Source organism: Podarcis vaucheri (genome assembly GCF_965113315.1).
Source record: "Podarcis vaucheri genome assembly, chromosome: 8".
Taxonomy (NCBI): Eukaryota; Metazoa; Chordata; class Lepidosauria; order Squamata; family Lacertidae; genus Podarcis; species Podarcis vaucheri.
Window position 1 is genome coordinate 12,703,682 of NC_138766.1, and position 27,909 is coordinate 12,731,590.

Genomic DNA, 27,909 nt, shown 5'->3' on the forward strand with positions numbered 1-27,909 from the left:
TCATAATGAATGAGAACTGGACAGAGCAGATGGCTCATAAGATCATAAATTTGCTGAGGTTTTCTCCATTAATGATTCCTATGCAAAGTTCTTTTCTTTAAAAAAGAAAGAAAGAAATGTTTAATGCCAGATTCCTAAATTTTATTGAAGAAATAAATCTAAAACAATGACTCTTTAAAAATGTATACACATCTGAGAGGAAGGGATTATAGCTTCTGGGATTAATAAAGAAGTATGTCAGTAGGAAGAGTGCTTTGAATCTAAAATTGTAAGCAAGCAAATTTGTATTTTTGGGCATGTGACTTTCTATAATTACAGTGCATGATAAAGGCCTAGAACTATAAGCACTGTCTATTGTCTATACGCAAAGAGCTAAGGTATAAAAATAGAAATGCTGGATCAGATTTTTTACTTTATTACAAAAAGAGAGGCACTGACGTCAGCAGGATTGCAAAGTAGTGACACAGAATGGCACAGTCGTTGGGCATAGACCCAGGGTAGCAGAGAACACAGTGGTGCCCCAGATGGAAAAGAATCAACAAGAAATACAGAGGGAGCAATGGATTTTTCAAAAGATTACATACAAGAGAAAAGAATCAAATAAAGGGGAGATGGGGGGGTGGATACAACAAAAGATATTTTTACATGTATAGAGACTGAATTAACTAATTTTTATTTTAAAAGAAACCTTAGTTCATCAGTATCAATACAGCACAAAAGCCAGACATAGACGTTCTAAGTACAGGGATCAGTTATGAGCTTGGTATTATTCTTTTTATCTGACAAAAAGAGTCTTTGAAGTTTTTTTATCTGTTAACATCTTTGAAGTTCAGTGTTCTATTTAAAGAACAACCTGTAAACCAGGCACATAAAAAATAAAAAATAAAAATCCAGAGAGTTAATGATTCCAATGTGTGGAGCAAACAGAACACAGTGAAAACGGCTTTTGCTTTCACTGCCATTCTTGAAATTAAAATAAGCTGTCATTTGGGGATCCAAACAATGGTGTCTCTGCTTAAACTAAACACCGCATGATCCATTATCGACATCCAAGTCCTACAATACAATGATAGTTACTCTGTTCTGCAAGGAGGAAGGTAAACAGTGTCGCTGTGCACTGCTCTGGATCGCCAGAAGCAGCTTAGTCATGCTGGCCACATAACCACAACCCCAGAGTCGGCCACGACTGGACCTAATGGTCAGGGGTCCCTTTACCTTTACCTTACTTTGTTTAATATGGCTCTGCTTTTGAAAATATCCCGGAAACCTTGGCTATATCAGCCATATCTCACTAGTTCGTAAAGAGCTTCAATGCTCACCACCTCATTTCTGGGCACAATCAGAATTTCTGGTGCTCACCTGTAAAGCCCTAAATGGTTAACAATTCTTTTATATTTTATTCTGTCACCCACTTTGACTTTAGGAAAAGTGGGATGGAAATACATAAACAAACAAAAGAAAGAACCACACCTCCTGGCAACTCTCCTCGCAAGGCAGAAAGGAAAGGTTTAGGTTTTTTTTAAAATGGGGAACATTCTGTAGAATACAATGCTTGTAAAGGAACAATGAGATCTACACAAAACGAATAAGAAGCTGGGGTGCTGGCACGTAAGAATTAGAAATGGTTCAAAGAAACTTCTGTGTCAAGCACTGGAGGGAAGCCAAGCATACAGAGCAGACAAAGACATGCTCCAGGAATGCTGTAATAAAAAAAAAAACCTTCATAAACGCAAAACTATAATTAGACACCCAAAAAGGGAATTTGAAGAGCAGCTTCTTAGACAAAAGGAAAAATGTAAAGTACCTAAAGAAGAGGAAGTCTGCAGAGTCAAGACTGATTCATTCACCACCAGAGAAGCATGGGGGCTGTTTCCATGTGTCTAGAGCCCCATGGTATTCCAGCCTCATCTTTAGGAGGATACCAGAATACAGAGCAATCGCCATCACTTTCTTACTCACTCTTGAATAGCACAGGGTTCTCTTGGCTTTTATTTACCTTAATTGTTAAATGACAGGGCTTTTTAAAGGGGCATTGATGACTAGAAGCTGCTTGCTTAAATGTGCATTGAAGGCTTTCGGTGATTGGTGTCTAAAAGCTACCACTTCCCTGTGGGAAGGAAACAGTCCTGGAAGTTGGAATGTAGTCCACAAAACAGAAGCAAGACTTGAGTTCTGCAAGTGGCGAACAAGCAGGGTATTCAGCCGGGAGGGATGTTGGCTCTATGTGTGGGCCTAATAAAAAGGTAAATTAGAGTGAGTGAGGCACCTTTCCTGTGTGTCAAGGTATGTTTTCAATGTCGGTGATACCAAGCTGGATTGGAGACCCCACAAAGTCATAGAGTGCTCTGTTTCTGTACTTATCTGTGCGCCAATATAACATGATGTTTTTCTATATAATACCTCTGGGTAGAATTCAACATTGCGCTACCGTATTTTTTGCTCCATAAGATGCACCTTTTTCTTCCTAAAAAGTAAGGGGAAACGTCTGTGCATCTTATGGAGCGAATGCATTTTCCCTGGAGCCAAATTGCCCAGGGGCAAAAAGCAGATCACGCTTGCTTTTTTAAAAAAAGAAAAAAGAAAAAAAAGAGGGAAGTGGATGTTAAAGCTGCTGATCAGCAAGCGATCGGCAGTGAGATAAGGGATGCTAGCAATAAAGGAGGCTGCCTGGGAGGGGGGAGGTAAAGATAGCAAACTTGCAAAGGGGGGAAACAGGAAGACTAAAGCAATAAGGAGAGAAATTAGAAGAAAAGGAGGAGTAAAAAATTGCTCCAGCTAAGGAACAGACACTAAGGCAAACAAGAGGGAAGGGAGTGTTGAAAGGAAACAGCTGATTGGTGGGATCAGGAGAGAGATAAGGGATGCTAGCAGAGGCTGCCTGGGAGGGGGGAGGTAAAAGCCCATGGATCCCCAGGATTTTTGCATTGGGTCACCCCAAATTCACCATCAGATCACATAGCATGTCCATGACTACAGCCTGCAGCAAAAAAATCACGCACCCACTGTTGCATGGGGCCACAAAGGTGCAAAAATGTGGTTACAAAGCACGGATCCACATGGATCCTCAGGATTTTTGCACTGGGTCACCCCAAATTCACCATCAGATCACATGTCTGTGGCCACAGCATGAACCACAAAAATCACACATCCACTGTTTCGTTCAGAATATTTTTTTTCTTGTTTTCCTCCTCTAAAAACTAGGTGCGTTTTATGGTCAGGTGCGTCCTATGGGGCGAAAAATACGGTAATACAATTGTTCCATCAGTGCAAGCATTTCTGTTTGCCGGACAGAATGATCTGCCCACTCTTCCCTCATGCCCTGTTCTGCGGTGTTCTCCCAACCTGCCAGAGGAGACTTGGAGAAAGAGATGGGGGAGGGTGCAGGGAAGGAAGGGAGGAGAAACCCTGTTTTGCTAGCAGAAAACCTGGCACTGGGTACTGCTAGCACACCTGCTGAACTTCCACCACCAGAGGGTGGCATGGGTGGACTGGCTCTGGTGTGTCCCCTAGAGTCTTCTGCACAAGGAAAGTGGAAATACCACTTTTATGGAAATACCATAAAAAGCCACCTCCTGAAAGCCCTGCTTTCCGGGGAGCTGCCAAACAGTATGGAGCTGAACCTCAGAGGAACTGGTGGACCATTTAGGTAGAAAATTAGGACTCGGATTGTTGCTGGTGATTTAAAAAACTAATATTTCACTACAGAACACGTTGCAGATTTACTAACATTTGAACTTTTATTTAAAGCAATAAATCTAAGAAGCTATGGCAAATTAACATTCGAATAGTTATTTCCAGGTAGAACGTGTAAATCTAGATTATTATTTTTTAAAAAGAAACCAACTTCAGTGACCATGCTCTAAAGCAGCGATGACAGGCTGGATCTAGCTACACCTTTTCAATTTCCCACCATGGCCCAGACCAATTCTAGGTTGGGAGCACTACAGGAAATTTGGGTTCCATGATCACTGCAGATGGCGACAGCAGCCACGAAAAGTGATGACAAACCTAGACAGCATCTTAAAAAGCAGAGACATCACCTTGCCAACAAAGGTCCATATAGTTAAAGCTATGGTTTTCCCAGTAGTGATATATGGAAGTGAGAGCTGGGCCATAAAGAAGGCTGATCACTGAAGAATTGATGCTTTTGAATTATGGTGCTGGAGGAGACTCTTGAGAGTCCCATGGACTGCAAGAAGATCAAACCTATCCATTCTGAAGGAAATCAGCCCTGAGTGCTCACTGGAAGGACAGACCCTGAAGCTGAGGCTCCAATACTTTGGCCACCTCATGAGAAGAGAAGACTCCCTGGAAAAGACCCTGATGTTGGGAAAGATGGAGGGCACAAGGAGAAGGGGACGACAGAGGATGAGATGGTTGGACAGTGTTCTCAAAGCTACTCAAAAGAGTTTGACCAAACTGTAGGAGGCAGTGGAAGACAGGAGTGCCTGGCGTGCTCAGTTCCGTGGGGACACAAAGAGTCAGACACGACTAAATGACTAAACAACAAAAGCTGCTTGGGACAGAGAGAAATATTAAGGGGACCCAAGGCAGGCACCAGCCATGGGCCCTGCTGACAGTTGCCAGGTCCTGATGCTGACCCTGATTTCATACAGCAAGCTGGAGCCTTAGAATCATAAGATCAGAGTTGGAAGGTACCCTGAGGATCATCTAGTCCAAACTCCTGTAATGGAGAAATACGCTGCTGTCCCATATGGGGATCGAACCTGCAACCTGGATGTTATCAGGACCACACTCTAATCAACTTGAGCTATAAAGGGGATTCACTTGATAGAAAGAAGACTAAGACTACAATAGAATGTTCTTCCACTGCAGCAACAGGTTCATTCTTGAACGAGCACCTCAGTGAGTACTTACTCATAAGTAATTTGAAATATATATATTTGTCCAGTAGCACCTTAGAGACTAACTAAGTTTCTTCTTGGTATGAGCTTTCGTGTGCATGCACACTTCTTCAGATACATTGAAACAGGAGTCACCAGACCTTTATACATAGTGAGAGGGTGGGGAGGGGTATTACTCAGAAGGGTGGTGGGAATGGGTGATTGGCTGATAGGTGTTCAGGTTTCTCTGAGAAACGAGTAGGAGAACACTTCAAACTCCCAGGACATTCTATACAAGATCTCAAAGTAGCTGTCATATTAAAAAAGAATTTCAGAAATAGACTGGAAAGAGAAGTTGCTGAATTGCAACTTATTACCAAACTGAAAACCACGGAGAGACCTGGTCTGAATAGAGACATTAGATTCTTATCTCATTATACATGATAAAGCTATTTTTCACCATCTCATCCCTTGCTTTTTCCTGTAAGACCAATTGCAGTCGACAACAGGTTTACCACACCTATCAGCCAATCACCCATTCCCACAACCCTTCTGAGTAATACCCCTCCCCACCCTCTCACTATAGATGAAGGTCTGGTGACTTCTGTTTCAGTGTATCTGAAGAAGTGTGCATACGCACGAAAGCTCATACGCAGAACAAACTTAGTTGGTCTCTACGGTGCTACTGGACAATTTTTTTTATTCTTTTTATATATTTCTACTGCGTCAGACCAACAGTTACCTACCTGAAATAAGTAATTCGGTTGCTGCTCTTTTTAATATATATAGACTGCATGCAAGCTGAAAGTGGCAAAAGAACATACAAAATGGGAGTCTGCCTCTCTTTGTCCAGGAAAGAAAACATGCCAGTATGGCCACAACACAAAGCCTGACTTGATTAGATTAGACTAATTAAAAAAGAAAACAAATAAATGTGAACAACTTGACAGCATCTAACTTGCATTATGCCTTCAACTGAAAACATTGGGACACTAAATTCTGAGGGGTTTTTCTTTTCTTTTTGACGCAATGAGAGGTTAGGCTTTAAAAGAACAGAAGCAGCAAGAGACAAAAGAGAAATAAATCGTTTGACTTCCATTTTAATACGTCCAACATAATTTATTATTTCTTAGACTTTCATTTTCTTGATTATTGCAGTAATCCATCCAGTTGTCTAATAATACTGAAATCAATGAGACTTCATCATTTAACTGCGCAATCAAGACCCGCTGCATTCAATGAAACTTAAACATGGTCGGTCTCTCTCTCTTTCTCTCATTCATATTGGCTAAAAAGCTCTAGTCCAGAGGCTGCATTTCCCCCCCTTCCTTTTGCATTTTATTCTATTATAATAAAAATGTAATAAAACACAACATATAAGAAATAAAAGAAGAAATGCAAATGTAGCTAAAAACCACACAGCATCTAGCACAGTTCCTTTCAATTGCTACAACAGGCAGAAAAACCATTAAGTGGTCCTCCAAGACCCTAAGAAATTTCCACGTGGTCCATAAGGGAAAGAAATTTGAGAACTTCCGCTCTAGTAAATTCAACAGCATTAGCTCAGTTGAGGGACTGAACTCAAGAATTGCAAGAAGTTGAATGTACTTGGTATTATATCAGAGGTGACTAACTCTGGGCCCCACAATCAAATTTTCCTCCCTCACCTAGACACCCTCCCCTTTGTGTGGCCCCCAGAAGGTTGAATAAGGTTGAATGTGTCCCTCAGTGTAAAAAAGGAAAAGGGAAAGTTGGTCAGCTTGTATTATATAAAAAGTTAGATTAAAGAGGCTAAGCCTACAGTTCTACCCTGACACACCTATTGAATTCAATAGGACTTGCTTCTGATTAGACAGGGTTAGGATTAAGCTTCTTAAAGCCAAGTCACCTTATTTTGACTTCTTAAAGCCAAGTCACCTTATTTTGAGCTTGGTTTCCAGAAAACCTGAGTAAATTCTGCTTTTTCAAGTGTTTTGCATGTTTCCTGGAATGCACTACAAACTCTCGCTGACCCTGTCAACACATAACACCTCTGGCTCAGAGATCTGCGGTTGTTGCTGTTTTCTAACCGGGCCAAGTTCAGTGTGTTATTGTCAGACAGATCATGCTGCAAGGCTGCAATGCACTTACCTGAGGATAAGCCCCACTGAGTACTGGCAAACGTACCTCAGAGTAAACATGTATAAGACTTCACTGCACGTTACTTAATGCTTCATTGACAAATGGCAATTTTTCAAGCCGTATTTTTTTTTGGGGGGGGGTAGATGACAACCCTACCCAGATTTCTCATCATAAATTGAGGCCAACCCTTGAATATAATATCTCAACACTTTCATATTTCACACCCTATTAATGACTAAATGCCATTGTATCTTATAAAACAAACATTGAGGCATTACATTACAGTACAGTACAGTATTCTAGAAATATTTACTTTGGGTCATATGAAGAACATATTATCACTGTATGCCACTAACTCTTTAAAGCTGTATACCACATATTTGATTTGTATTATTCTCTAATACGAGATTTACAAAAAAGGAGGGTTAAATCCAGCCTGATTTAAAGAATGCTTACAATTAAGGCCTGAATAATTAAGATAGGACATGTTGCAATAGACCATAGTTGTGGTTCGAGGACCCGATCCCCGCGTAGTGGAATGAAAACACATGGACACGTGATATAAGGTTAATGGGCAAGAAAAGGCCACAACTTTATTGATTACAGCAAGTGAAAAGGTATTGGCTTAGGCATTGGATCATATCAGTTGACTCCACCCACTCGGAGAGGGGTGAGTCAGAAAGGGGGTTTATTCACCAGTAGGTGGAGCCTGTTGATGCTAATCCAACTATAAGCTCTCCCCTTCCAAGGCACCTGGTTGGGTGCTTGCCCATGGGCGTGGTGCGCCAGCCAGGTGAGTGAGAGGCAGGGGGCTGACGCCCCCTGCTTGAGGCAGAGATCGGCTCCTGCCCACAACCCCTCCCCTCTTTTGCAGGAGGAGAGTCTCTGTCAACATTTCCCTTTTTTTAAGGGAAATTCCCTGATTCCGAATAGGATTCCACACAAGAAAAGGGAAAAGTTGACAGCTATGCAATAGGCATGCACAATGCTGAGGTTAATATATGATACAGAAAACAGAAATATACACAAAAAGTTGGCAAACAAAGGTATCCATTAATATGCATGTTTATAACTTTCTCAACAGCTTGATTCATGTCATTTCAATCATACATACTATGCTTTATATTTAGGACAAGATGAAGCTATAGAGTTTGCACATTTTAAAATAAGTTTCAATTTTTGAAAATGAAAGAAAATCTTAGCTGACATATATACTACACTGTGAGTGGTAGTGGCTCCTAATATCTCAAGCAAGGGTCTTTTCCATACTCTTAAGCAGAAAGACACATAACAGGGATGCAATGCATATGTTCTATCGACCTTTAGTGAAAATTTATGGTTCATTTATTTTTTACCAGTTTAAATGCTTTTTTAAAAAAACTTTATTGTTAAGTAGAACTTTGCAATTACAAGTAAATAAATGACTTCCTGGTCATTTTAGTTTCATTCTGTTAAAATAAAACATAAAAATAGTAAGTTGTTCCACATGCATGAGCAGACACAGTTCCCAGGATTCCCTGGAGAAAGAAAATAACTATGAAAGCAGTTTATGTCTGTGTTGTAGATGTCTCTTAATGTCTTTAAAGACATTAAGGTGGCAACCCTAATCACCTTTTTTACTAAGTATGGACCAATGGGGCTTAATTCTAAGTAAGCATTTTTAAGATCAGGTGGTAAGGTGAAAAGGTGAAGCACGGAAGTAAGCTTTTAATTACAAACAAAGTTTGCTCCTGCCAATTAGTGTAATATCCAATGCAAGTGCTTTCAAGCTTGGATCAATTCTGCTTTTTTCAATATGTGTTGATTCTCCCTGAGCGAGGCTGATTAGCGGTCAAGTACAGAGAACTAATTTTGTTCCATGTTATTCTTGCCTACAGTTTGGCTCTTGTTCAGTTTCAGCGAGACCATTATTTAAAATAGGCACAAATTGCAATCTACTTCATTGAGGTGGTGTTTAATTTAAGACAGGCTATAAAAATAGTTGGTTTAATCAACATAAGAATGGCTATTATCAACATTTTTAGACTAGATTCCTGTTGTGTTAACTGGAGAGTAGTTCGAACCACACCCTTGCAAAATCTCAATGTTCCCCCTGTTCAAGCAGGCTTTGTTGTTGTTTAGTCGTGTCCGACTCTTCGTGACCCCCTGGACCAGAGCACGCCAGGCACTCCTGTCTTCCACTGCCTCCTGCAGTTTGGTCAAACTCATGCTGGTAGCTTCAAGAACACTGTCCAACCATCTCGTCCTCTGTCGTCCCCTTCTCCTTGTGCCCTCAATCTTTCCCAACATCAGGGTCTTTTCCAGGGAGTCTTCTCTTCTCATGAGGTGGCCAAAGTATTGGAGCCTCAGCTTCACGATCTGTCCTTCCAGTGAGCACTCAGGGCTGATTTCCTTCAGAATGGAGAGGTTTGATCTTCTTGCAGTCCATGGGACTCTCAAGAGTCTCCTCCAACACCATAATTCAAAAGCATCAATTCTTCAGTGATCAGCCTTCTTTATGGTCCAGCTCTCACTTCCATACATCACTACTGGGAAAACCATAGCTTTAACTATATGGACCTTTGTTGGCAAGGTGATGTCTCTGCTTTTTAAGATGCTGTCTAGGTTTGTCATCGCTTTTCTCCCAAGAAGAAGCGTCTTTTCATTTCATGGCTGCTGTCACCATCTGCAGTGATCATGGAGCCCAAGAAAGTAAATCTTCAAGCAGGCTAGAGGATGCTATTATAGCAGAGATCATGTGACACAGCGTGACAGCTGGTCTGCTAAGGCTATTAACTCTAGCATGGTTCCTCAGACTGAACAGTACATCCCTGAGGCACAGACCAAGGTGCTTTCCCACTGGACATCTCCACATGTCTGCTTGACCACCTCTTTGTTTCCAGAAAACCAGCAATACATGTGGAATAGTTCTGCCGAGTAAGTAAAATAAATACAAATTCAGCCTCTGGACTGCTTACATGAGTCAGGCTAACAGATGCTGGGAGTAGCCATCTTTTAAAAGCACAAACAGGTGGAGGTAAAGCAAAGACTGAACACATCCCCCCAAAAAAAACAAGTAGTGATCATTCTGCCAAAATTGACCACAATGACCATCTGTTCAGCATATGCAATTCCTCCCAGTGCATGCAAACAGCTCGACATTCACAGAGTCCACCATTGTATCTGAGCATCTTTTGACTGGACTCAGTTTAGAAGATGCTATCACATTAGAGAAGCCAATGCTCTAAGTTTCATGCTTTGGGCTTCCTGTTTTAAACACATTATCATAAAATGACCAATCCATGGATACTCTCATATTTCTGGCTGTTTGGAATGCACTGAATAGCCCTCACGACTAGGTATGCCTACATTACAGATGTGATTCTTCTGCTCCAATTGGCCACCAAGACACTTTACATCTGCCTAATATTTATCAAGTATGTTGTATGCCACCTTGTTCTATTTTCCGTAAAAGTAGGTTTACAGATATTGTGATTCATTTAATTGAATAAATGAAAATATAAATTCAATGTCTACTTCAGAGGCCCTCCTCAAAGTATCTTATGCCTGGAAGGGGGGAGGAAATAGCCATGTGGTGATCAAGGAGAAGGTTTTTTCAGTGGTGGCACCTGGATGAAGGAATGCCCTCTCCTAAAAGGTGAGGAAGGTGCAAATACAAAGATTAAGATATTTGTATTATCTAAGTTGCTCAGCAATCAATTTTATTGCTTTTTATACTGGTTTTATGGTTTTTTTCTGCTTTTAAAACTTTTGATATTTTATATTTCTATTAGTTCATATAATGTTTTGCATTTTTATTATTGTTTTTATTATTTTGGTCTGCTTAATGGAGAACAGCTCAGGACCGCAATACCTCAAGGACCACCTCTCCCCACATGAACCAACCCGGACCCTGCAATCATCATCTGAGGTCTTCCTTTGTGTGCCTCCTCCACAAGATGTCTGGACGGTGGCAGCATGTGAATGGGGCCTTTTCTGCAGTGGCTCCATATTTGTGAAATGCTCTCCCCAGGAGGCTTTGCCTGCCACCTTCTTTACATATCTTTAGGCACCAGGCAAAAAACATTTCTCTGTAACCAGGCGTTTAAAATTCTATGGCCTTTTAAATGTGTTTGTGTGTAGGAGTTTTATTGGTTTGTTTCTGTTTTTGCTTTATTACGTATTTTGTGTTCTCATGTTGCATTTTCATGTTGTGAACCACCCTGTGATCTTCAGGAGCAGGGCAATATACAAATTTAATAAATAATAATAAGTGAAGCATATAAATGCTCTAAATAACATTAAAAAGAACAATGTTTCACCACTTCTCCAAGATAACTTTGCACATGATTGGATTTATTGTACAAATTGTGAACTATAGGGAGCCAACTTCAACAGCTGCACTGGCTATTTATTGTAATCATTGGTATGGATTTAATAAATTCTATATATGCATATAGTTTTAATTCTATCAATGTTTAATTGCTTCATATAGATTTTTCTATGCTTTTAGCGGTTCTTATTTTTATCTGTAAGCCAAATTGAGCCCCATCAGGGAAAATAGCGGGGTAAAAATATAATAATAATAATAATAATAATAATAATAATAATAATAATAGCAACAACAAGTTGCTTTTTGCCTTTCATATCTCCAAAAAGAAAAAGTACTCATTCCAAATAATGAATGCATTAAAAATAATAAAAGGTGACCATGTTGACATGAAAGATAAGCATCTCCCACCATTCAGTGCATAGCCCTTTAGGTCTTGCCATGTCCTTCTCAACTTGCTCCTGGAGCAACTAAACTAGAGGCAACTGCCTTTATTAATCTGCCATCCTTCTCTTGACAGATAAGCTGTCCTAAAGTTGTGGTTCGAGGACCCGATTTCCCCCCCCCCAAGTGGAATGAATACACAAGGACATGTGATATAAGGTTAATGGGCAAGAAAAGGCCACAACTTTATTGATTACAGCAAGTGAAAAGGTATTGGCTTAGGCACTGGATTACGTCAGCTGACTCCACCCCCTCAGAGCGGGGTGAGTCTGAAACAAGGGGGGTTTATTCACCAGTAGGTGGAGCCTGTTGATGCTAATCCAACTATAGGCTCTCCCCTGATGTCACCGAGGGTCGTGCCAAGCAGGCATCGGACAGAATACACGACCGCCAGATTCCTTTAACGGAATACCCAAAAATTGAAGGCGCAGGCGATGGCCACACCTAGCCTTTCGACACCACAACACATTATTCCAATGCCTAACCTACCCACCGATACCACGGAAGTTGTGGCGATTGCTACGAGGTAGGCGAAAAAACCAAAAAGCCTAATGCCAAATGGAAAAATTCCTACCAGGCCCCCTGGACAACCAGGGCGACCAACCTAAGGTCCATAGCAAGGCCAAGGGAAACTAAGCCCTGAGCTCAAAGGGAGTGGAGGGTGGGTGAACCGCGACGGGACGGCGAAGAGTGAGGCTGAGGAGGGGCTGGCGCCGCCGTATTAAGGCTGCTGTACACGCCCCCTCGGAGGCACCTGGTTGGGTGCCTGCCAATGGGCGTGGGCGCCAGCCAGGTAAATGGGAGGCAGGGGGCTAACGCCCCCTGCTAGAGGCGGGGCTCGGGCTCCCGCCCACAACCACTCCCCTCTCTTCAGGAGGAGAGTCTTTATCTCGCAGAAATGAAACCGACATTGATGGAAAACACCAAAGGGAAGAAACCAACACAAATACCACTTCTGTACACTTTAGTAAACTTTTTTTAAAATAATAATAATAATAATGGTGCAATGGCTGGAAGGTCAGCCATGGCTGGAAGGTAAGTGCCATGGATAACCTGCAATCATTTTTCCTTTCCACCCTCTATACTGGTTTAAATCTGCCAGAGACTAAATAATTGTTTGTTTTTATCTTGCAAGCAAATTAAAGAGTTGTTTGACAGGATACCAGGAGGACAACACGGGAATTAAAATTAATCCCCCAACTCACATAAAAGGAAACAATGGGTGAGTGAAAGGAGTGGAGACTACATCATGACTTAGTATTAAAGCGAGACGAACTGCACCTCAGTGTAACTCAAGCCAACGTAAACTGGAACATATTGAGCACAAAGTTCTTCTCTTTTGTCTTATAAAAACACAGCACTGGAACCAATGGCTGAACTAAGTTAGCATTCTGCTGTTCAGAGAACATTAGTAATGACTTCCTGTACTTTGCGGCAGCTTCCAATAAGGGACCCTGGTTGATAGGAGAAATCTGCTGGAAACAAGCCACTAAAACATGAGGACATGTTTTAGGTGAAATGATTCCTTCCATTATAAAAGGGGTCAGGTGCCATGGATTTAAAAGTCCGCAACAGCAATTTGACAAGTGCATTCTGCCTTCCCAGTTTGCACTTCCCAAAACAATGCATGAACTGAAACTCAGGTGCATTTGGAAACTCACACTTCTCTGAATTCTGTGTTTCAGTTCTCGCAACAAGAGGTGTGCACAAAAAAATGTTTTTGGGTGAAAGTAGGTAAAAGGTAAAGGGACCCCTGACCATTAGGTGCAGTTGTGACCGACTCTGGGGTTGCGGCGCTCATCTCGCTTTATTGGCCGAGGGAGCCAGAGTACAGCTTCCGGGTCATGTGGCCAGCATGACTAAGCTGCTTCTGGTGAACCAGAGCAGCACACGGAAACGCTGTTTACCTTCCCACCACAGTGGTACCTATTTATCTATTTGCACGTTGATGTGCTTTCGAACTGGTAGGTTGGCAGGAGCAGGGACCGAGCAACGGGAGCTCATTCCGTTGCGGGGATTTGAACCGCCAACCTTCTGATCAGCAAGTCCTAGGCTCTGTGGTTTAACCCACAGTGCCACCCGCGTCCCTTTGGTGAAAGTAGCATACAAAAATGCATTACAAACAGGGGAAACGTTTCCAGAGATGTGTGTATATTAGCAAAAACGTGAACTTGAATGCTGACAACGTTTTTGCGAGAATTTATTATTATTATTGTGAACTGTTGTGAAAATGTGAGCTCAATTTAAGCCTGGAAAATCAAGGCACTGAATTTAAGAGATCCACCCTTGCCAACTCCCATCAACTTTACTTCAAGCAGTGATCACAAAAAGCATGTGTTTTTAAACATTTGTCACATTTTTGGATATTCACATTTTACATATTTAGGTGTAGACTTAAAAAAACAAACAAAACCCACAGGTATACAAAACTTTAAAAGGATATCACATAAACCGTAGCCAGCTTGAGGCTGTTCATGCACACCAAGAGTTGTTGGCAGCGACACAGCTGCATATGCTGTTTACATTAAAAGATGATGTGTTTCTACTGCAAACACTGGCTACAAGCAAGGCAGCCTTACGCTGAAAGCTGCTGCTGCAAAAATACCAAAGTGGGCTGGGTTTTTGGGGGGGAGGGCTTGCTTTGTGGTTTTTTAACGTAGCTCTTTCCAATTGCTGGCAGTTTGGGGTCTGCATCAAGTTTCGTTTTCCTTCTCAACGTGGATTATCACTGGGAATAACAATTCTGCAGCCTAAATTAGGCCCTGAGCGAGACTTGTGAGCTTTCCCACCATCGGCAAATTAAGCCCTCCGGGGCGCAGAGGAAGTCCAATTACCGCCTACAGAAATGCCCAGGCTGGAACCCCAGTTGACTAAAACCTTGTAAACAGCCTTGTGAGAGAGACAGCCCCTCTTAGGAAAACCGGTTATTCTCCCCAAAATGGAGAGGATACTTACAGACTCCCAGCTTCACACTGGCTAAGCAAATACGATGTGGTTATTCAAAGACTGGTGCTTGAACTTCAGACACAGCTGTGACAAAGGCTGGTTTTGTGCCTAAAGAGTAAAGCGGCCCCTTGCTAAATATGTAAAGGTCCTAATTAAATCATGTCCAGCGGTGATATATACGGAGAGTCCTCTGCAAAGTGTCTGCCCATCTCCCCAACCACCAGCAGATGTCGAAACTTCTTCCTGACAAGCATGAATTATGATTGGCTGGGTGAGGCACTTGTCAGTCAATACCCATCTGGGTCAGATACCCCTTAAAAGATGACAACTGTGTTGCAGTCTTTGTCTTTTCTGAATCCCCTCCCACACTCCAGTAACCAGCAACTGATGCCTAAAGCGGCCTATGCCACAGGTAGCCACAGAGGGTAAGTTAAGTTTGGATTAAGTGTAGGGTGCATTTAAGTATTGTGGCATTTATTTCTATTTTGAACTGCATACAGTACTTGCTATTCCTCCCCTCCTCTTCCTTTTTCCTTTTTCAATAAACTGCTTCATTGGATTTCTGTACCTGTTTGTGAGCATACTCAATAAATAATAATAATAATAATAATAATTTATTATTTATACCCCGCCCATCTGGCTGGGCTTCCCCGGCCACTCTGGGCGGCTTCCAAAAGAATATTAAAATACTATAGTACATCAAACATTAAAAGCTTCCCGAAACAGGGCTGCTTTCAGATGTCTTCTAAAAGCCTGGTAGTTGTTGTTCTCTTTGACATCTGGTGGGAGGGTGTTCCACAGGGAAGGCGCCACTACCAAGAAGGCCCTCTGCCTGGTTCCCTGTAACTTGGCTTCTCGCAGTGAGGGAACCGCCAGAAGGCCCTCGGTGCTGGACCTCAGTGTCCGGGTAGAACGATGGGGGTGGAGACGTTCCTTCAGATATACTGGACCAAGGCCGTTTAGGGCTTTAAAGGTCAGCACCAACACTTTGAATTGTGCTCGGAAACGTACTGGGAGCCAATGTAGGTCTTTCAAGACCGGTGTTATGTGGTCTTTGCGGCCACTCCCAGTCACCAGTCTAGCTGCCGCGTTCTGGATTAGTTGTAGTTTCTGGGTCACCTTCAAAGGTAGCCCCACATAGAGCGCATTGCAGTAATCCAAGCGGGAGATAACCAGAGCATGCACCACTCTGGCAAGGCAGTCCGCAGGCAGATAGGGTCTCAGCCTGTGTACCAGATGGAGCTGGTAAACAGCTGCCCTGGACACAGATTTGACCTGTGCCTCCATGGACAGCTGTGAGTCCAAAATGACTCCCAGGCTGCGCACCTGGTCCTTCAGGGGCACAGTTACCCCATTCAGGACCAGGGAATCCTCCACACCTGCCCGCCTCCTGTCCCCCAAAAACAGTTCTTCTGTCTTGTCAGGATTCAACCTCAATCTGTTAGCCGCCATCCAACTCAAGGGCCAGTTAACCTCCCACATGGCTTAGGTTGCTGGGATCATGCAACTGGTTGTTAGAGTACAGTACAGTGGTACCTCGGGTTACATACGCTTCAGGTTACAGACGCTTCAGGTTACAGACTCCGCTAACCCAGAAATAGTACCTCAGGTTAAGAACTTTGCTTCAGGATGAGAACAGAAATTGTGCTCCAGTGGCACGGCAGCAGTGGGAAGCCCCATTAGCTAAAGTGGTGCTTCAGGTTAAGAACAGTTTCAGGTTAAGAACATACCTCTAAAACGAATTAAGTTATTAACCCAAGGTACCACTGTACCTGGAAAAGTGGCGGGGGGGGGGCAGACTGGCATTGCCAAGCTGGAGACCTGGAATTTAGCGGGCTGCTCCCTTACTCCTGAGGTGACCACTGTAAGGCAGTAGGAATCCTGCACCCCTGGCTCTATGTATGTGTGAGAACGTAGAGGCTCGTTCCCATTATCTAGATGGTAACTGTGGCTACAGCAAAAATAATGGCTTGTGCCCAAGGCTGCATACGAATAGTCTACCTAAGCTAGGTGATTATTATAGATTCTGTACAGCTACAAGGTTGAAGGCAAGGTGAGGCTCAAGACAAGCTTTTTATTCAGTCTGGGGAAACCAGACAATAGATGAAATTTGGAATGCATCTCTAAGGATGTCACAATAATGCGTTTTTTGGATGGGTGAGGTCAGAACTGGAGCTCACAACAACACTTTAGTTCTATTACTGCTTCTGGTACGACAGATTTTTTTTTTAAAAAAAAGAAATGGAGCATATTCCTTAACTAGAGTCCTAAAAGACATATAGTGGAAAAATAAGACATGGAGGATTTTGTCTGTGTTTATCTTAAAGGAAAAAACTATACAAGGAATGAGAGAAATCCTCTATTTGTTTGTTGGAAAAGGAAATGGGATTGCTGTCTTATTTTCTTTTTCTCTCCTCCTCCTCATGAAAATGATTCTTCTTCTTTGGCGATCACTCGTAGCCAAGAAAAATTGTCTTCCATAAACACGGGTTTAACAATGAGTCCGTAAGTGACTGTGGAGGCCAATTCTGGATCCACGTGAACAGGGGACTTGACTGAATATTGGAAAAGCAATGTATTGGACATGTTGTGCTAGCTGCTTCTATGACCACAGAGCTTTTTGCTGCTGTTTGTGTGTCTCCAAGCTCAGTTCTTCAGTCTCACTTGAAACCGTGTGGAAGAGAAGGGAGGAAGCAATCAGGGAAATCTTTCTATCTCTCACTATTCTTAGATAACAGAAGCACCATGAGAGGAACAAGATAATAGAAAACCTACTTAAGACAAGAATCTAGCAGAAGCACTTTCTGTTCAGTCCCTACAATGGGAAGGACAAGCATGAGTATGAAAAAGCAACAACAGTTTGCATTTTATTTGTTAAAGCACCCATTTTGCAAAACCGGTTCATTTAAGAAAAATGGGGAAAATAAATTATCATTAAACCATGTGTTTCTATAGAAAGATGTTAATTTTACTTTGTGAAATTGCATTGTAAATGCAAAGCTCTAGATGCAAACAATTATTTATCTGTTTACTACCTTCAGGCTACCGTAGCAGTTGCTGTTTCTTTTATGTTGGGGGGGGGGAATCTGTGTAAAATTTAAACACAGGGGACTAATTAGCAATTTGTCCAAAAGAACCATAGAAGACTGAATTCACAACAAATGAGGTATCTGGATATCTTTCAGTATTATAGGGATTTTACATGCCTTAAAAATAAATAAATATGTATATCCATTTTGTAGCTTACTTGGACAAGGAATTGCCATACTGAATCAAATTTGAGGATAGAACTAATTTTGCTTTTACAATTTGTCATAACTGCTTTTCTACGTACTGTGCTTGTCAATAACCCTGGAAAATTGGCCGTGGGGGAAGGCAGTTTTCCATTTATCTTCTCATTCCTGCCCTCCCCCATGTAAAATCTGTATATTGATTTCCATTCTTAAATGAAACAAGTGAATGGGGATTGGCTCTGCCAGCAGAGAGATCAAAGGACTCTCTCATTTTATAGAGAAATAGAATATCCTTAGAGTTTGATTGACTAGATTACTGCATAAATGATACATCCTGCCAGCACAGAAACTATCCCCCCACCCTCACAAGCTTGGTCATTCTTTGTAACTCAAAACACACCAATTCTAAAATGGATTAACTCTTTATGTACTGCCCACAGCTCTTTAGGGGAACAGCGGTATACAAATGAAATAAAATACACAGATAAATGTTTGAAGTAAGTCTCATAAAAATCAATAGGGTTTCCCAGTGCTTTTTTTCTTAAATAAAATGTTTAGGGGTACTCTAATTTTCCTACTCATACTGAAATACTGTCTCTCAATGAGGCCAAACTTAGATTCACCAAATCTACCCCTAGATTCACAGGGGTATGCGAAAAAAAGCACTGGGGTTTCCCCACCAGTAAATGTGATTAGAAATCGGGTCCCCCCTTAAAGAGGACATGTATTGCGGTGAGACCTGGAAACCAACACCTTGTGTTGTGGGTGGGTATGATTGGTCAGCCACAACACCCAATTGGTAGGTCCCTCATAGCTGGGTGTAATCTGGCCAATGGGACGCAGTCCAAACGGTTCGAGGGACCTATTTATGCCCATGCACGTGACCCAGAGCTTCCTCTTTTGGCTCTTGCATTCAGAACATCCGCCCACCTCTCCCTACTTTTAGGGGTTTGCGCTTGACCTTGCTATGCCGTCGTGTGTCGCCTGTCATTGGGACAGGGGCATGGCAGGAATTTTCTCCACTTGGCTGATTGGCTGTCGCCCTTTGGGTTCCGCCTGCTGCGTAGCAAATCGTCACAACTTGTAAGGTTGCAGATAGGCTCTGGTTCATGTGATAGGGATGGGAGAACGCTCTCGCCATCCCTATGTGAAGGGTATTCTGTTAAAGGAATCCAGGGACTCAATGGTTTGGTCAACCTCTGAGAGGCGGTTGTGCCCGTGCCTGAGTCCAGGGGGACATTTGGGTGGCAGAGTTAGCCTGTTCCTGGCTTTCCGCTTATCCAGGTGTTCACTCTTGGCTGACCTATGCTGGAACCCTGGGTCAGCGCTCCCTGCATGGCAGGGAGCTAGTCAAACCAGAGCCTATGCAACCAATCGCATTCTGTAATCAATAAAGTTGTGGCCTAAATTCTGCCAAAAACCAAAACCGAAATTTGAGTCAAGTGTGAATTTATTTAGGGGGGAGGTTTCTGGGTCTGAACATGCAAATGGAGTTTCAGTATTTTGCCGTAACTTGAGGCACTTAACATCTCAAACTAAGCTAGTATATTAGACAGAATGCTATTTTTTGTTTGCTTTTCATTTTCTGTTTTTCTAATGCCATCTCACTTTTGTGTAATAGCTTTGCCTTAGGTGTTCAAAAACTCTTGCCAAATACCCACTAAGCCTGCAGCTGCTTGAAACTAAATTACTTTTGATACAGTGCAAAGAAGAGATAAACGGCACAACTGAAAATCAACCCAAGTTAAATAAGAAAGGTGTGTACAGACACATATCTGCTTTACTCTTGACGGCTGTTATCATGGGTTACTGTTTTACAGTTGCTACTGCTAAACAGTGGCTAGTAACTACAGTATAAAGATAAAGGTAAAGGTACCCCTGACCATTAGGTCCAGTCGCGGACGACTGGGGTTGCGTGCTCATCTCACTCTATAGGCCGAGGGAGCCGGTGTTTGTCCGCAGACAGCTTGTGGGTCATGTGGCCAGCATGGCTAAGCCGCTTCTGGCGAACCAGAGCAGCACACGGAAACGCCGTTTACCTTCCTGCCAGAGCAGTACCTATTTATCTACTTGCACTTTGATGTGCTTTTGAACTGCTAGGTGGGCAGGAGCTGGGACCGAGCAACGGGAGCTCACCCCGTCGTGGGGATTTGAACCGCCGACCTTCTGATTGGCAAGCCCTAGGCTCTGTGGTTTAGACCACAGCGCCACCTACAGTATAGGTAACTTTAAAATAGGAATGAGGAGAACAAACCCCATCTGTCTGGGTTGAAGGAACTAGATAATGATAGCTAGGCTGAGTTTGGTGCCACTGTTTGACACTTGTTTTTTCATGCTAGACGTTGGCAATGAATAATTCTGAGAGCAAGTGTGGAGGAAATCCAGTCCCCAGAACCATCACACCTATCACATGACAAGGCTGCCTGTATGCAGGTAATCCAGCACTTCAAAATCAATCTAGCTCTTTCTTCCCTCGATTGCCATTTATGGAATGCTCTCCCTAGGGAGACTCACCAGAGATCTTGAGGTGCCAGGCAAAAACATTCCTCTTCTCCCAGGTCTTTGGCTAATTATTGTTTTTGCTTGTTATTATGGTATGCATTTTTGTGTGTTTTTATATTGTACAGCTGCCCTGTGATCTTCAGATGAAGTTCACAGTGACATTTAATAAATAATACATTGAAATTTAACATTAACATTTAATAAATAATAATTATAACTATGCACAAAAATAGCTGTATATTTATTTGCATCTATTAGGATATTGGGTCATATACATTACTCCGGGAACGCCCCCCTCAAAAGTGAAAATCACATTTGACTCGAAAAGTTTGCAGACTATTCAACGCTGTGGGAAGAAAGCCTACGAGATACCTATCTTATTATAGCTGCACACATTTCACACCAACACAGCCTTTTGTCTTAGGACTAGAAGTACAGAAAGCTAAATTTATCAGAACCAGTTCATACAATGCTTTTCCCTATTATTCAAGCCCTCTTGCATGTGAGCTTGAATGTTGGGCTCATACAAGCTCACATTGCAGGGACAGGTGGAAGGATTCACACAGACTGCATAAAGTCTCCTTTGAACTCCTGACTCAAAGCATTGGCATAATGAGATCCATGCTCTAACTTAGAATAAAGGTAAAGGGACCCCTGACCATTAGGTCCAGTCGTGACCGACTCTGGGGTTGCGGTGCTCATCTCACTTTATTGGCCGAGGGAGCCGGCGTACAGCTTCCGGGTCATGTGGCCAGCATGATTAAGCCACTTCTGGTGAATCAGAGCAGTGCATGGAAACGCCGTTTACCTTCCCACCACAGTGGTACCTATTTATCTACTTGTACTTTGCCGTGCTTTTGAACTGCTAGGTTGGCAGGAGCAGGGACCGAGCAACGGGAGCTTACCCTGTCACGGGGATTCGAACCGCCGACCTTTTGATTGGCAAGTCCTAGGCTCTGTGACCTTGCCTCCGCACTCTTTCCCAACTCTTCTCACTAGCCTCTTGACCCAATCAGAACAAGCCTTTCAACCATGCTATTTGTGTCCGATTATGCATCTGCTTTGCAGGGATAATCCTTGTTCATAGCCTGACCCTTGGAAAGCCAAGACTTATTCATGTGAACCTGAGCTTGGCTTCCCATCTCACACCCAAGTATCTTCTAACCAACCTAGTACAGAAAAATCTCATCTGAACAACAGAGGAAGGCTGCTATTGTTGCACTCATGCCTTCCTTGTGATCATGTTGTTGGTCAGTGTGGGACACAGGGTACTGGACTAGGTAGAACTTTGGTTTGATCCAACAGTGCTTCTCTTATGTGATTCCACCCCCCATATTCTGAAGTGAGATGATCCTGAAGTGACAACGCTTGAAGTGACTTCTGCCACTTTGAGCCAGCACCCGCTGAAATGCTTCTTTGAAATACAAGTAGCTCAGCTCGCCACCGCATGCAAAAACATGCAACTTTCTCAGCTAGTTTCTAGAACAAGAATTTAAGCAGATCTTACCTCAGAAAATCTTTGTATGTCTTGGGTCAGGGTCCCCACCCTTTTCCATTTGTAGTGTTTGAGCAACTTCAGAATTGCAGGGTTCACAGCGTTATCGGATGGCACTGTCCGGAAGAAATAAGGATACTTTTTCTTATCAGCTAACTCTGGTGTCGTTGCTGCGAAGGAAAGCTGAAAAACAAAAACCATTTTTCAAAATATCAGCTTAATCTAATAGTTTGCAATATGTGTGTGTGTTATGAAAGATTAAAACAAAAACCAATTACATACATGCCTGTTATCCAAATTATACATATGCCTGCCCCAGAACATGGCCATAGCTGTAAGTAATGCCAATAGGAGGATTCCTGATAAAAATAGCTGCTCCAGGGGTCCCACTTTGATGGGAGATGGAGGTTCAAGACTTTGGGGGTGGGAAGATCTCTTTCTATTGATGGGCAGAAGGGCTCTCATGTGACAGTGAAAATATGTGAAAAACACTGATCCACACTTGCTTTCCCATGCAACCAATTTACCACATGCAAAACATATGCACATTGATTGGTCCCGAGTTGCCTCCTCATAGATTCTCAAGTCCATACAGAAGGTCATCCTTGAAGGCAATGGATCAACTGGCCTCATAATATGAATTATGCATCTATTAATGTACATAGATATGATACTAGATTTTTATCTAATAGCTAGTTAACAGGAAAACCAGGTTGCATTTATTTGCATGAAATTAATTCAGCGGCGATTTAGGTACAGTTTCTGTAATGATTTCAGTGGTTTAGGCCAGAATAAAGCTCCCACTGGTGGTAGCTTCCTGTGAGATGAGTTCTGCTAATGAGACTCCCTCCAATCCCGTAGCCCCTTAAAAATCTGTTTCAGGGGCTGTGAGGGGGGCCGGGAATTCCACACAAAAAAAGCTGCTCTGCTTGCTGGATCCAGAGTTTAGAGGGGTCTGGTGCACCATTTTAACACCCCGAACCCCTAACAATATAATTCTTGTTAAAAGTATATATACACAAAATAAATATCTCTTGGCACTGATAACAATTCTACATACAGTGGGTACAAACGCTTCGGGTTACAAGCACTTTGGGTTACAAACTCCACTAATCCGGAAGTAGTCCCTCGGGTTGCAAACTTTGCCCCAGGATAAGAACGGAAATTGTGCGCTGGCAGCAGGAGGCCCCATTAGCGAAAGCGTGCCTCAGGTTAAGAACGGGTTAAGAACAGACCTCCGGAACGAATTAAGTTCGTAACCCGAGGTACCACTGTATTGAGTACTGACAATTGAATCAATCCACTGCTAGCAACAATGAATACCACTAGAATTTCTAAATCCCAATCTTGTTATTCAAACATACATAAAACCTTATTATTGATATATTTTAATAGACATATAGTTTTAATTCTATCAATGTTTAATTGTTTTTAAATAATTTTTAAATGTTTTTAGCGGTTCTTATTTTTATCTGTAAGCTGTTGGGTTCCCCTTCAGGTGGGGTATGAATGAAATAACAACAACATGTCCCATTAAAGCACATGTTTTGTTTTATTTTTTATTTAAAATCGTTTTTATTTGATTTTACAAATATAGAGTTAAAACAATACCAAAAACCTATCCATATATAGAGATTCCTCTGAATCTTGAGACTTCCCACCATCCCCTCCATGGGTCCTGTTGTCAACATTTTCAACTGCATATTATTTTGTAATCTATATTAGAATCTGTCCATATTGTCCATAGTGTTTGTTACAAGTGTTATAAAAATCCTGCTAATTAAGGTACATATTTTAAATACATATTAAATATCAGTGATAATTTAATTTCTCCAGCAAACATCATAAAATTTCCAAATGCTAATAGCATTTTAAGACTTCTTCTTTTTCTAAAAAATCACATGTAATATATAATTTGGTATCTGAAGAAGTGTGCATGCACACAAAAGCTCATACCAATAACAAACTTAGTTGGTCTCTAAGGTGCTACTGGAAGGAATTTTTATTTTATTTTATATAATTTCAGTTTGCAATAAGCAAATGACTTGTGAACTGGGATGCACTTAATTTGGTTAGGAGGTGAGAAGAGCTACAAACCTTCCAAAATTTCCTATTAAAGGTATTGGAACTTTGTCCTAATGCCAAATATTTGCACTAGCTAGCAGTTCCAAATCAAGATGCACATAGACTACATTGTTCAGACAGTGGAGATTAGCAGTCAGCACTTCCTTCACTCCCCTGTATTCTACCCATTATCCATCCTGCCGCTTGCAGCATTTCCGAGCCACTAAACATTCCATAATTAGAGGATTCCAACAGGCAGAATCCTCTAATTATAGCTCTCTATAATTTGAAACTTTCCCATTGCTATTCTAAATACATGAGAATTATAGGGTCACAGGAATGCCTCTGTGTTAAGAGTGAGTTGGCCAAATCACATTCTGCCATTATTATGAGAAATTGTGAGGGCCAGGAGGTTTTATGGCTTCTGGTTAGAAAATGGTTCAGTGGACTGAGATGATACTTGGCAGAGTGTGAAAAGTAAGTTTGAGGATGGTCCTTGATGAATTTGGAGTAGAAAGGATAAGAAATTGCTTGTTTCCAAGGAGGTAAAGACGTCTGTTGAACAATTAAGGGTTTACAGACTGAACTAGATAGCCAATGTTCTACTGTCAGAACACCAGCTGCTAGGATTTGTGTAGGGTTTATTTCTTGCCCTCTTCTTCTCCCAATGATAACCCACAATGAAGGGACGCGGGTGGCGCTGTGGGTTAAACCACAGAGCCTAGGACTTGCCAATCAGAAGGACAGAGGTTCGAATCCCCATGACGGGGTGAGCTCCCATTGCTCAGTCCCTGCTCCTGCCAACCTAGCAGTTCGAAAGCACCTCAAAGTGCAAGTAGATAAATAGGTACCGCTCTGGCGGGAAGGTAAACACTGTTTCCATGCGCTGCTCTGGTTCGCCAGAAGTGGCTTTGTCATGCTGCCCACATGACCTGGAAGCTGTACGCCGGCTCCCTAGGCCATTAAAGCGAGATGAGCGCCGCAACCCCAGAGTCGGTCACGAATGGACCTAATGGTCAGGGGTCCCTTTACCTTACCTTTATTCCTTGCCCTCTTCTTCTCCCAATGATAACCCACAAGGCAGCAGATATTTCCTCCTGGATGAGATGCCTTCCTCCCAGGTTAGTGAGCCCCATCTGCCCCTCACTTCCCTGTACAGCACATGCAGAAACTGCCTTCTTTACCATTGGACCCACTTTTGGTCTCATCCGCTCAATCCACTGGAGCCCCTAACTCACCAAGGGTTGGAGACCCAACGTCTGCCCTCACCTGGTTTAGCCAGCTAGTCATTGCAGGGTGCGGCCATTGCCGCATGCTGACAGCTTCTAGGAACCACAGGTGAGAGCAGAGTGCAGGGGGGGGGGGGACCAAAGGTGGACAAACGATCCCAGAAGGAGCATGACGTGTTCCGCACCAGAGGTACGGATATTCCTTTTTTTAAAACCCCTTTGAGATGTTTTGTCAAAACAAAAAAAAAGCAGCTCAGAAATAAAATATTGGAGAAAACATTCCAGATTGTGTTTTTAATATTTTATGATCAAATGTGTGTCTCAGTGAAAAATGCAATGTAATTAGCTGCCACCAATCCTTTGTCACACTGTTAACAAATTAGCAACTTATTCAAGCGAGCTTTTAAAATTATTTCATTTCATTTACAGACAAGGAAAAAAACTGAACAAAAAACATGGTTACTTCCTAACTTCCATTCTTCCCTAAGACAAAAGTTCCATGATGTGAAATTACCCAGCTTTAGACATGAGTGACAAATATTTCTTACCAAATATCCTAAGCTGTCAGAAGAGCTGAAGGCTCTATATGGGAAATGAATTTTGCAATCTTCTGTTTCTACTTCATTTTCGGTATTTTTAAAATCTTATATACACTTCCACTGACACTAATGAAAATCCCAAACCATCCATTCACTAATTAGCCAAATTTTACTCCATAATCTTTATGTTACACCTATGTTTTTCGGCCCATACCAATGAATGTTATTAATAAATCACACTATTCTGGAACGATCCTTCAGCCAGGATCAAAAAGCAAAAGAAAGGAAAGAATAACAATGCTGAAGCAAAAATATATGGAAAATTGCTCGTCCAAAGGGCATGTGGGGAACTTGGCAACATGTAAAGAGTTACCGGGGGCAATTTGAAGTGGCTTGTTTGGATGGCAGAGGTGGTAAACAAACCTTGGCAAAGCTCTTTGTGAAGGAAACAGAAAGCAAATTTCCCTCTGCTTTTCATGACAAGTTGCACCTCTCAATACTCAGACATGTTCTACATAACTATTAAAAAAGGATGGGGAATCCCCAGCCAATGGGCCAGATATAGCCAGAAGGTGAATTTACATCAGTCTTCTGGGTTTTTTCCTGCCCATCAGCTGTTCAGTGACAAGAGATGATGGTTGTGCAAAGCATGCAAACCAACTCCTTCCTCTGCAATAAGACCTGCTGGAAGAAGACCAAAGCAGAGCCAAAATTGTCTTAACAGGCAGGAAGACTTGTGCTCTGTGCATTCTGAATACAGTATATGGTTCAAAGGTCCACAAGCAGAGACCTAGGAATAAGCAAAGCCATTATCCTGACATGCTCCTCCTGCTCCACCTTTGAAGAGCGGGAAGGAGCCTGTCATTCATGCATTTCTCATCCTAATGCCATGGATTGGCTGGAGACAGAGGAGTGGTGGGAGGCACCAGCTGGGGAAGCCCCAAGGGACGAAGGCTCAGCGGGAGGTCAGAGGGGAAAGAGGCAAATTATGTAAAAATTTAATGGTGAACAAAAAAAGGTCATATATATCTTAAAACAGGCTTCCTCAACCTTGGCCCTCCAGGTGTTTTTGGTCTACAACTCCCATGATCCCTAGCTAGCAGGACCAGTGGTTAGGGATGATGGGAATTGTAGTCTCAAAACATCTGGAGGGCTGAGGTTGAAGAAGCCTGTCTTAAAAGGTGAACAAGCACATGTACTGATTGACACATCTCCTTGGGGCAACCATTGGAAGAACCTTGATCTGTTCATTGCAAAGGTTTGAAGTCTTTCCTGCCAAATCTCATTCAGGGGAGGCCTCAAAAGTGGAAAGGCTGCTATTTACATTACAATATTCATGTTCAATGTACTCATGCAACAAATATAACATCTAGTATAACTGCCTGGTTCAGGCCCAAACTGTGAGCTTTATTAGAGTTCAGCACAAGGACACTGAAATGAGCTCAGAGATTTGCCAAGGAAGCATGTTTTAACTGCAGTACTTTGTTCAGTATAAGGGCATCTACTGAGCACATCTCTGTGCAGGTGATACAAGCAGAAAGTTTAATTACCCTTAAATCCGCTTTTTAACTCTCAGTTTTTCTTAACACTCGCACTTAAATGTTACACATGGCTATCAGCTGATGTCTTTAGAGCTGAGAGATTGCAAGTGTGAAAACAGCTGTGACAGTAACTGCTTTATAATCACAACAATCGGGGTGTCATGTCAGTTTTTCTACCTCTAATTTGTCTTAAGAGAGCATGGAGCACAGCTAACAAAAGATCACATTAAAAAAAAGAGTAAATCAACACAGGATTGCAATATTTCATCAAACAATAAACGAAAATGATATTTCTGAAAATGTGATGTGTATTCAGTTTCTCTGTCATATCATTATTAAGAGCACCCTGCTTCAGATAAACTTGAAGATTTCTCTGTATAGAATCTATTATATTTTGTTATTGTTACAGCGATGTGTAGGCAGTGCTGTTCATGATCACTTTACAGAAGGAAAGGCAAGCGTATGATAGCAAACCTGCTAGAACTGTCAGTAGCAGCAATGCTACATAATGGAGCGGTGCATCCATTTCATTGTGTTCCATTTCTATGCAGAGGGGGGAAGCTAACTGGAGGGTAAAGGTTTGCCAAGTCATGCAGGTGTTAAGCAGAAACCCGCTCGCTGGATCATCACCTTGTTGTGGTG

At 42.2% G+C, this 27,909-nt stretch overlaps 1 protein-coding gene across 1 annotated transcript in view; it reads right to left on the bottom strand.

The window, feature by feature from the left end:
* Positions 1-27,909, bottom strand: part of GABBR2 (gamma-aminobutyric acid type B receptor subunit 2) — a 292,549-nt gene that overhangs the window by 197,301 nt on the left and 67,339 nt on the right. The window contains exon 3 of the mRNA XM_082234271.1: positions 21,907-22,077. Coding sequence (XP_082090397.1) covers positions 21,907-22,077 — 171 coding nt within the window. The remainder of the gene's footprint in view (positions 1-21,906; positions 22,078-27,909) is intronic.